General features: G+C 35.8%; 1 protein-coding gene across 2 annotated transcripts in view; it reads right to left on the bottom strand.

Annotated features, from left to right (window-relative positions):
• Positions 1 to 12,374, bottom strand: part of UXS1 (UDP-glucuronate decarboxylase 1) — a 67,875-nt gene that overhangs the window by 43,351 nt on the left and 12,150 nt on the right. For both annotated transcript variants that reach the window (XM_087726487.1, XM_087726488.1), the window contains exon 2: positions 2,336 to 2,363. In XM_087726487.1, coding sequence (XP_087582613.1) covers positions 2,336 to 2,363 — 28 coding nt within the window. The remainder of the gene's footprint in view (positions 1 to 2,335; positions 2,364 to 12,374) is intronic.

Below are 12,374 nucleotides of genomic sequence, written 5' to 3'. Positions count from 1 at the left end.
TTCTTGCCCAACAGGATTTAGACAAGACTGCCAAATAATTTTAGAATAAGAAAGTACTGGGAGTTAAAAGTTGCCTTTCCATAAAATTATCCTTTGAGCATTAAAAAAAAATGTTTATAGCATTGTCAGAGTCAGTACTAAACATAGCTATTCATTATGTAGTGTTCCTGGCAGCTTATGCAGTCTTTTGACCTCTTGTGAAAATAAATAAAGAAGAAAAACAAAAGCTAACAGCCAGAAAAGGCAAGTTTTAAGATCAACATTTAGAAATGCTTCACCTGGAACATTAAGGCAAGAAATCTATTTCCTTCAGATTTTGATGAAATGAACTACCATCGCCATTCTCTGTAATGGACAGAAAAGGGGTTGCAATGGGGCACCAATGCAGAGTTCCTCGACAGGGTCTATTGAATTCCAAAAGTAGGGGAAGAAATATTATTTTTTAAAATGGAAAGTATTAAAAATGTTTAAAATCTTGGGAGATATGTTCAATCATGAGTCGTTTTTATTTATTTTTTATTTCATTCAAATTTTTATTTACCCCATACCCTACATTTGAGGGCAATTGAGACATAGCACCAAGTCATGAGAGGGACCCTGCCACATAAAAAGGCTAATTTCAGGGTTCAACTACTAAATCTGAAGTAGACTTCCCACAATACAGTACACAATGTCACAATGTTCACTAAGTACCTTTTGGTTTGTCACCGCTTTTCAAATGAACCTACTTTCAAATATACTTAAGGAGAATTCCAGAATTTTACATTGAGAAACACTAGGGTCTGGAAGCTAATTTGATTTAGTCTTTCTCTCTAATGGCCTTTTCTTACTTTTATTTTGTGTGGAAATGCTTAAAAAAATCTTCTTACAAAATATTTGCTCTGAAATGTATTTCAGTGAGGATTGACTCAGTTAAATGGGGTGATTTGAAGATTTGTAGGCAAAATCCTCTCAACAAGGTACAAGACATATAGATAAAACAAGTGTTAAAAAAATATGGTTTTCTCAGTTGCAATATATGGCTGTAAAAGTTGGACCAAAGGCTGAGCGCCAAAAAATTGAGGCCTTTGAACTATGATGCTGGAGAAGACTCCTGTGAGTCCCTTGGACTGCAAGGCGATGAAACCGATCAATCTTAGAGGAGATCAACCCTGACTGCTCTTTAAAAGGCCAGATCCTGAAAATGAAACTCAAATACAGTGGCCACTTAATAAGAAGGAAAGACTCACAGGAGAAGAGCCTAATGCTGGGAAAGATTGAGGGCAAAAGAAGAAGGGGACAACAGAAAATGAGGTGGCTGGATGGAATCACCGAAGCAGTAGGTGTGAACTTAAATGGACTCCAGAGGATGGTAGAGGATAGGAAGGCATGGAGGAACGTTGTCCATGGGTCATGATGGGTCGGACAGGACTTCACAACTAACAACAACAAATGAAATATATTGGAAAGGAGTTAACCAACAGGATAATGCTGGAATACTGTACTATCTATATGGAAAGGACCCGGAAGGATGTAAAGGGTACCGTGTCAAAGAAGGGTTATATAGAAATCCTATATAACCTGTATATCCTTTAAACCTTCAAACTAGGAGCTGTTTACTAAAATACTTTTTTATCTTATGCTTAATACTAGGCAATGTATGATCTCCCACAGGGTTGTCCCATGCTTTAAATTCCAAAGCAAATGCTTTTTTCCCCTCGGAATGCATTGTAGGAATAGCTATAAAACCCTGAAAAAGATCAGCTGTTTTAAGGATTTGCAGGTGCTTAATGAATATCCTTGTATATACAATAGCTTGATTTTATCTTTTTCAGCAGAGGGTAGAATACAGTAATGGTTTGGGGCAACGAAACAGATAAGAAGGTTTATAAAAATATGAGGAATTAATAGCTGAAAAATTGGAAAAGAATGAGGAATAAAAGAAGCAAAAATTTTGTTGGGACCAATTAATAAGTTTTTCTGTTCCATTTTTATTCTTCACTGTTCTTTTTCTGAAAGACCAACATTTCTCAGATTAAACAAATGTGGTATGTGACCAGCAAAATAATTCTGGATAGAATATTTTGCCTGCTTCAAATGTGAACTACCAGATCCTGTACTTTATGGAAATGCTCAGCCCTGTAAAGGGGTAAATTAATGCATATATTCAGTTCATCCACCAATTTGTAATCAAAAGTGACCTTTCCCATCATAGAAATGAATCATACTAGCTATCATTTCTCCAACTTCCTTTCTAGCAATAAGCAACAAAGTTGAGAGAAAAGTTTTCCTTTTACTTTGAAAGAAAAATTATGTTATAGCTATACAAAGGTACAAAAGAAGTGTATAATATTACCTCATGTTGAGCACATTTCCCCATACAGCTGTAAAAAAGAAAACAGTAACATCAATTACCATTGGTTAAAAATAATGGCATCACTTCACAATACATTTAAGACACTAATAATTCTAGATGTGTAACATGTGCTTGTAATGCAATTTATTATTTCAGGAGTGGAAAGGTTTTCTGAAAAATGATCTACTATGTATATTTTAATTCATATATAAGGGCATATGTCTCTCAACTATGAATATTTACTTGAGAATCTAAAGCACAATTATGTATTGATAGGTTAACATGCTGTTTTCAATACAGAAGTATTATATAGCAAAATATTATAACATGTAGACCTTAATTTTGACTGCAGGTATCACTCTTGCCAGTCATTGCGCTATTATTCCAAATGTAATATTTGTTCTCTGTTTGATGCTATCGTTCTGGGGTGTCAAACTCGCATCATCACTGCGTTGTCATATGATGTATCATGACTCCACCCCCTTCGCTAAACCGGGTGTGGGTGTGGCCAGTGCATGATGCATCTGGCCCACGGGCCACAAGTTTTGACACCCCTGCTATAGCTTATTTCAGGCCTCTAAATCAAGAAAGACATGTAGTGATTCTTTCAAGTAGATCTCTTTATTGTTGTTCTGACCTAGGCTTCCTGAAATAGTAAAAAGCACCCATATACATAAAAATTCTTCCAGGACTAAGCATATCTTCTGAAATAGGTAGATTGTTGACATAATTCTCTATTTGGAATTTCTGACAGCTCAAGAAGCCCTTGTCACATAGATTTTTAATGCCACTGAAAAAACAAATTCAAAACCATCCAGTGTGCTTTTGAAACAGGACATCATTTTATCCTAAAGGCATCTCAAAGCTTCTTGGAGACCCACCAGCTATTTCTAGATTTAAGGGAACAAGTTATCCATTCCATCCATTCTGCTGATAAAGCTCGTATAATGACCCTCCCAAATCAAACAAAAGGTTGCTTTTACTTTAAGCACTTTACTAAGGTTTACTTTACTTTTTTCACCTTTACTTTAAGCAGGTTAAGCTACTATAAGGTATCTTTGCCAGAATTAAATATGGTAAGGAGAGGGGAAGGGAGAGTGGAGGAGACAGGGGAAGCATATTATCTATTTCTTTTTCCACCTTAAAAACATATAACTTGGCAAAAGGGAAAAAATGGTATAAGGTTTTATTCAAAATGTATAGCATGCCAATTTTCTTGTCATGCTTGTCATGGGATGAGGAATATATATGCATATGACTTTCGGCACTACAGCTTGTTGTCATTTTTACAAATAGAGAATCACAAGGTTTTTATAATTTATTTGTAAGTAAAGCTTGATTTTTAAAATAATTTTATCTTGTTTGGAAGTAAGCTTTATCCAGGTATTGGAACAAGAAACTGATTCCTGAGGAGTAATGATGGAACTGTAATGCCAACAACATTGTATCTCCATCTATACTTTGAGATCTTCACCCAAACCTAGTCAAACTATCAGAGCTTTCTGCTATTCTTTTGAGTATATACAAAACTCTCTGCATGATCGAGGAAAGAGATAAAATAATCCAGAAAACTTGAACTAATGGAATAAATGGAGGGAGGAGGAATGGAGATATGTAGAATATACTGAATTCACTTTTTATTCTTGCTTGAAAAGGAGTAACAAGTGGCTGAATTCTAAGGAATGCAATATTTCTTCATTTTTTTATTGGTTAAAAAAAAACAGGCAGATAAAACATTAATCCTGAAAAACCTAATAACCTATTGACCCAAGAACAAAAAGATAAGTATCCACATTTGTCCTTCCCTGTATCTAACAAATGTTCATTTTCAAACAAAAGCTGATAAAGAGATATAGGGCAATGAATTTCCAGAACATGTATTTTGCCTAATGTGATGTTGATTAACGCCTCACTTTCTGGATCTAAATTGTCACAGTCAGCAATTCCTTTTGATGCTGATTTTTCTTTTATACAAACTCTTTGCCTGCACTGATAATAGCTTTTACATGTTTGTTCATTTCTTGATTTGGTATGAGCATTTCTAAAGTCAGATTAATTTTTTACATCTTATCAATCTTGTGTATAATTAAAAAAATAATCAACAGGGAATATTTTCTAATTCTTTTTATTTTCAAAGGGCGGGGGGGAGAAAGCTAAAGGGATTGAGAATAAAACATTGTCTTTGGTTTTTTTCTTCCAGACATCAGATATCAGATCAGGACCTAGATAAATCAGAATCCATAGCATGAATATTTCTAGATAATAATGATGATGATGATGATGATGATGATGATGATGATGATGATGGTGGTGGTGGTGGTGGTGATTTTGGATTGACAAATTCACCATCAGTCAAATGCAAAAAGCCGCACTGCTTGGATCCGCACGCATATTATGAAAATATGTTACAACATCCTAGGCCCCTGGATGGGGACCGACTAGTAATCAATGCCAAATCCGGCGAAACAACTGACCACTGTGATACAATTCTGTTGTTGTGATAATAATAATAATAATAATAATAATAATAATAATTATTTGGAAACAAACAACATCTTGCCAGTAGAGCAAAAAGGCAACAAAAGAAGGAGCAGGGGCACAAAAGATCAGCTTCTAATTGATAAAATGATATTAGAAAATTGTAAGAACAGAAAAACGAACTTGAATATGGTCTGGATTGATTACAAAAAGGCATTTGACTCACTGCCACATAGTTGGATCATAAAATGCTTAGAAACAACTGGCATTAGCAAAAATATTACATCCTTTACTGAAAAGGCAATGAAACAATGGAGAACTGAGTTGGCAGTAGGGAATGAGAGCTACGGAATGGTTAATATCAAGCGAGGAATTTTCCAGGGTGATTCACTTTCACCTCTTCTCTTCAACATCGCAATGATCCCACTATCAGTAATCTTAAAAAAAATGAAATTAGGCTACCAAACAGCCAAAAAAGCTGAAAAAATTTCGCATTTACTATATATGGATGATTTGAAACTCTATGGAAAGTCAGAAATAGAAATCCAATCATTGACAAATACAGTCCGAGTATTCAGCACCGATATTTCAATGCAGTTTGGCATGGAAAAATGCGCCACTATATCCATAAAAAGGGGCAAAATCACTGCATCTGAGGGAATTGAAATGCCCAATGGCCAACTAATTAAATGCAAAGAAAATGAAGCCTACAAATACTTAGGCATTCTGCAGTTGGATAACATCAAGCATGGAGAAGTAAAAACTATTGTCAGGCGAGAGTACACCAACAGAGTTAGGAAAATTTTGAAATCTAAATTGAATGGTGGAAATACAATCAAAGCCATAAATACCTGGGCAATACCAGTTATAAGATACACAGCTGGCATAGTTAACTGGACACAAGCTGATTTGGACCTTTTGGACCGAAAAACCAGGAAACTAATGACAATGCACTACAGTTTACATCCACGTGGTGATACTGATAGACTATATCTGCCCCGAAAATCAGGTGGCAGAGGATTATTACAAGTGAAGCAAACAGTTGAAGAAGAAAAACATGCACTGGCTGATTATTTAAAAGACACTCAAGAACATCTATTAATCGAAGTAAAGAACAAAAATCTACTGAAGGCCCAACAGACAAAACAAGAATACAGAAAAGATGTGATAAAATCAAGAATGGAGAGTTGGCAGAACAAAGCACTGCATGGTCAATTTCTGGAAAAAATAAAAGATAAAGTGGACAGTGAACAAACTTGGTTATGGTTAAAAACAGGTACATTAAAGAAAGAAACAGAGTCACTAATCCTGGCTGCGCAAGAACAAGCTATCCGCACAAATGCCATTAAGGCCAAAATCGAAAAATGCTCTGATGATGCCAAATGCAGACTTTGCAAAGAAGCTGATGAAACTGTTGATCACATACTCAGCTGCTGTAAAAAAATCGCCCAGACTGATTATAAATTGCGGCACAATTCAGTAGCACAAATGATCCATTGGAATTTGTGCAAAAATTATAATATTAAAACAGCAATAAACTGGTGGGAACATCAGCCTGAAAAAGTCACCGAAAATCAGATGGTCAAGATCTTGTGGGATTTCCGTATACAAACCGACAAAATACTGGCGCATAATACACCAGACATCACACTGGTTGAGAAAAATAAGGTCACAATCATAGACATCGCAATACCAGGTGATAGCAGGGTCGCCGAGAAGGAACATGAAAAAATCGCAAGATACCAGGACTTAAAAATCGAAATTCAACGACTATGGCACAAACCAGCAGTGGTAATTCCAGTGGTAATTGGCACACTGGGTGCTATTCCAAAAGCACTGGAATTACATTTAAAACAGTTAAAAATTGACAAAATCACCATCAGTCAAATGCAAAAAGCCGCACTGCTTGGATCTGCACGCATATTACGAAAATACGTTACGACGTCCTAGGCCCCTGGGTGGGGCCCGACTAGTAACCAATGCCAAATCCGGCGAAACAACTGGCCGCTGTGATACAATTGTACAACAACAACAACAACAATAATAATAATAATAATAATAATAATAATAATTATTATTATTATTATTATTATTATTATTATTATTATTATTATTATTAACAGCAGATAACAGCAACAGCTAGAAAAATTGAAAGATATGAGGCACGAATCATCCAATATAAACAAAATCAGCAATTTCGATCAGACCAACGGCGTTTTTATCAAAGTCTTAATGTGAATGGTGACACCAAAAGTGAAAAACCAGAAAAACAGGCCACAGTTGAATTCTGGAAAGAATTGTGGGAAAATGCAAAGGACTACAACAAGGAAGCAAAGTGGATATATGACTTTGAGAAAAGCATTGGCAACAAACAAATGTAAGTATTAGAAATAACAACTGAGATGGTCAAAAATCGAGTTAAAAAGGTAAAGAATTGGACATCACCTGGAAAGGACCAATTACATGGTTTCTGGCTCAAATATCTGACCGGTTTACATGCAATATTGGCCAGGCAACTGAATGAAATTTTACAAAAGGGCCAAATTGATGAATGGTTGACAACTGGAAAAACATACTTGATTCAGAAAGATGCAACTAAAGGAACAACACCTGAAAACTACAGACCAATAACATGCTTGCCAACAACCTTCAAATTACTCACAGGCATTATTGCAGATAACATGATGGATTATTTGGAAACAAACAACATCTTGCCAGTAGAGCAAAAAGGCAACAAAAGAAGGAGCAGGGGCACAAAAGAGCAGCTTCTAATTGATAAAATGATATTAGAAAATTGTAAGAACAGAAAAACGAACTTGAATATGGTCTGGATTAATTACAAAAAGGCATTTGACTCACTGCCACATAGTTGGATCATAAAATGCTTAGAAACAACTGGCATTAGCAAAAATATTACATCCTTTACTGAAAAGGCGATGAAACAATGGAGAACTGAGTTGGCAGTAGGGAATGAGATCTACGGAATGGTTAATATCAAGCGAGGAATTTTCCAGGGTGATTCACTTTCACCTCTTCTCTTCATCATCGCAATGATCCCACTATCAGTAATCTTTAAAAAAATGAAATTAGGCTACCAAACAGCCAAAGAAGCTGAAAAAATTTCGCATTTACTATATATGGATGATTTGAAACTCTATGGAAAGTCAGAAATAGAAATCCAATCATTGACAAACACAGTCCAAGTATTCAGCACCGATATTTCAATGCAGTTTGGCATGGAAAAATACGCCACTGTATCCATAAAAAGGGGCAAAATCACTGCATGTGAGGGAATTGAAATGCCCAATGGCCAATTAATTAAATGCAAAGAAAATGAAGCCTACAAATACTTAGGCATTCTGCAGTTGGATAACATCAAGCATGGAGAAGTAAAAACTATTGTCAGGCGAGAGTACACCAACAGAGTTAGGAAAATTTTGAAATCTAAATTGAATGGTGGAAATACAATCAAGGCCATAAATACCTGGGCAATACCAGTTATAAGATACACAGCTGGTATAGTTAACTGGACACAAGCTGATTTGGACCTTTTGGACCGAAAAACCAGGAAACTAATGACAATGCACTACAGTTTACATCCACGTGGTGATACTGATAGATTATATCTGCCCCGAAAATCAGGTGGCAGAGGATTATTACAAGTGAAGCAAACAGTTGAAGAAGAAAAACATGCACTGGCTGATTATTTAAAAGAAAGTCAAGAACATCTATTAATCAAAGTAAAGAACAAAAATCTACTGAAGGCCCAACAGACGAAACAAGAATACAGAAAAGATGTGATAAAATCAAGAATGGAGAGTTGGCAGAACAAAGCACTGCATGGCCAATTTCTGGAAAAAATAAAAGATAAAGTGGACAGTGAACAAACTTGGTTATGGTTAACAACAGGTACATTAAAGAAAGAAACAGAGTCACTAATCCTGGCTGCGCAAGAACAAGCTATCCGCACAAATGCCATTAAGGCCAAAATCGAAAAATCCTCTGATGATGCCAAATGCAGACTTTGCAAAGAAGCTGATGAAACTGTTGATCACATACTCAGCTGCTGTAAAAAAATCGCGCAGACTGATTATAAATTGCGGCACAATTCAGTAGCACAAATGATCCATTGGAATTTGTGCAAAAATTATAATATTAAAACAGCAACAAACTGGTGGGAACATCAGCCTGAAAAAGTCACCGAAAATCAGATGGTCAAGATCTTGTGGGATTTCCGTATACAAACGGACAAAATACTGGCGCATAATACACCAGACATCACACTGGTTGAGAAAAATAAGGTCACAATCATAGACATCGCAATACCAAGTGATAGCAGGGTCGCCGAGAAGGAACATGAAAAAATCGCAAGTTACCAGGACTTAAAAATCGAAATTCAACGACTATGGCACAAACTAGCAGTGATAATTCCAGTGGTAATTGGCACACTGGGTGCTATACCAAAACCACTGGAATTACATTTAAAACAGTTAAAAATTGACAAAAATCACCATCAGTCAAATGCAAAATGCCGCACTGCTTGGAACTGCACGCATATTACGAAAATACGTTACGACGTCCTAGGCCCCTGGGTGGGGCCCGACTAGTAACCAATGCCAAATCCGGCGAAACAACTGGCCGCTGTGATACAATTGTATAATAATATTTATTGATTATCCATTGGAGCAATACCTAAAGGGCTACCTCGCTATTTGGAAATTTTAAATTTATCAGACTTGAACATTTTGATTCTACAAAAAACCATTCTATTTGGAACAGCTTATATCCTCCGACATTACCTTAACAGTTCCTAGGTCCTTGGTTAGGACTCGAGCTGTTGAGCTACCAACCAGCCCCAAAGGCTGTGAATCTCACCAAAGATTAACCACATAATAATAATAATAATAATCTTCATTGATGAGCCTATAGGCCATATCAAAGCACAAGGTTCAAAGACATATCATCAATAAAATCCTATACAAACAATTTAAAATAAGAGTAGGGTAAAATACAATAGCTATTCGATAGTAGATAAGATACAATATAATTTAATACAGATTATTTCTAGTCCTATTTAAGTAAACATAGAAGATTGATTTTAAAAAAATCAGCCTAGAGGACTACAGTTTACAGTGATGGAATAAATCCTATTTTTGATCTGTCATTTTCATGGTTTTGATACTAAAACAATTGTCCGGGTTAATTCAAAAAATCAACATGTTGATCTTTGACCAGCTCCTGTATGCATCTCTAAGATGCACACCAATAGAGAATGATCAGTCTGGATAAGAAGCTGTGTATGAAAATTTAAAAAAATACAAAGATTAAGGATAGCTGATTAAACTCACACAATTTATTTTAAGACAAAGTTATTCAGTCATGCACTTATTTGGAAAGAAAAAAAGGTCAATAAACAGGGAATGTATCCCAAGAAGTTAACAGACAAGGCATAAAAATATCCAAAATATGGTAACTGTGCTAATGGGAGAGAAAGTTGCATATAGTGTTTAAAATATTTCAAACAAATTTGTTCTGCTCCCAGCATATCTATTTTGGCAAAAAGTTTGTGCATTGTTTGACAGAATACATGGATGCAAAGTTTAAATAAATGCAGTGGCAATGTTACTTTGATCAAGCTGATATTTAGTACAAAACCTTCAAGGTTCCATAAACAAAAGCCAATTTTATTATTACAGCCAAAATACTTCAAAGCCACCCACTCACTATTAACCGGCTATCTAGAAGTCTACTTATAAACGCATTAGCTACATTTTATCATTAACTATAGTGGACAATAAGGCAATTGTTCTTAGCCTGCTTACTGAATCAAAGTTAATCTGATATTTTACTGTCTGAAATATTTACCCTGATGGTTGAAAACACAGTGCACCTAACTTTAGGATAGGCCAGATCAGAAACAGTAGAAGTTCTACAAAGGCCAAGGTCAATTTTGTGGAGGGCTGCCATAAAAGTGATTAAAACAATATTTAGATAATTTGGAAAAGAGTTAATTTTCAGGAAGCTGCATTAAGTTTTATGGATAAAGTAAATAGGCTGCCATACCAATAAAACCATCCAAAATACTGGGATCAACAGATGGACATATTTAATTGTACCTTAATGGTGTGTCACTAAGTTTTTCCTTTATTCTCTGAAAGGATTTCAGCTGTACATCAATCCAAAAATGGGGACAAACTAACCACGTAATAGTACAGTTGACATAAATCAGAACCAAATGTTAGGGAAGTTGAACCAGAGCTGTTCCTCACTCACTTGTTTGATCCTTAGGGTTATACTCAATTTGAAAGAGTTAGGCACTGGTTATTCTCATCACAATTTTTCCAGCCATCCTTTCTCACTCAATGGTCTTTGAAGGTAAAGGTTCCCCACGCACATATGTGCTAGTTGTTCTTGACTCTAGGGAGTGGTGCTCATCTCCGTTTCAAAGCCAAAGAGCCAGCGCTGTCCGAAGATGTCTCCGTGGTCATGTGGCTGGCATGACTAAATGCCGAAGGTGCATGGAATGCTGTTACCTTCCCAAAGGTGGTACCTATTTTTCTACTTACATTTTTACATGCTTTCGAACTGCAGAAAGTTGGCAGAAACTGGGACAAGTAACGGGAGCTCATTCCATTATGTGGTGCTAGGGATTCAAACTGCTGACCTTTCTGATCAACAAGTTCAGCATCTTAGCCACTGAGCCACCCTTATGGTCTTTAGATGCATTAATTACAGCTGCCGGGATTCCTTGCCCTTTTTGACAATGCTTGCTAGAAGTCCTGGAACTCAAAACTGTCTGAAGGATACACGGATTTTAGAATGCAGAAAAATATATCTGAAAAACACTTTTTAAATAGGATTTTAACAAAAATGGTCTTCAAGCTTTTTCCCTCTTAACTTTACATCCAACTGATACAGACACAACTTGAAGACCAGTACATTTTCAACCAGATTAAAAAAGACAACTTAATTAATTCCCACTGCTGATGGAAATAACTACAAGAAGTCAGGTTTCCGACTATGGACAGAAAATATTCCTTTTTCCTCAGCAGTGCTTCTTTCTTTATGGAACAAATATGCTCAGACTTCAGAAATACGTATATGGTAGCAAGATAACAAAAAACTTTAGCAAAACTATTGCAATAGCTACTGCATTGGGATATCATTGGCTCTCTTGACAAATATAACTTTTCTAAAGACATAAACAAACTAGTGGTTTTTTCATATGATACACTATGGAAATAAAAGATGGGCTTTGAAGAAGGAGGTTAGAATCAGTTCTGACAGTTTGAACAATGTTGAAGAAGACTCTTAAGCATACCATGGATATCCAAGAAAACAAAAAAAAATATTCTTGAACAAATCAACCCAGAATTCTCATTCGAGGCACAAATTACTGAGCTCAAATTTTCTTACTTTCTTACACTGTACAAAAAACTAGTTCTCTGCAAAAATTAATAATACTGGGAAAGAAAAAAAAGAAACAGAAGATGATGACAAGCAGCAAGATGGATAGATTTAGTTGAAGCCACGATCAGTGCATCATTAGAAGACCTAAAAG

This window comes from Thamnophis sirtalis, unplaced genomic scaffold (assembly GCF_051295495.1).
Source record: "Thamnophis sirtalis isolate CommonGarterSnake01/CBP01778 unplaced genomic scaffold, rThaSir2_p1.2 scaffold_12, whole genome shotgun sequence".
Taxonomy (NCBI): Eukaryota; Metazoa; Chordata; class Lepidosauria; order Squamata; family Natricidae; genus Thamnophis; species Thamnophis sirtalis.
Note: the sequence above shows the minus strand (reverse complement) of the source record. Positions and strands in the feature narration are given on the sequence as shown.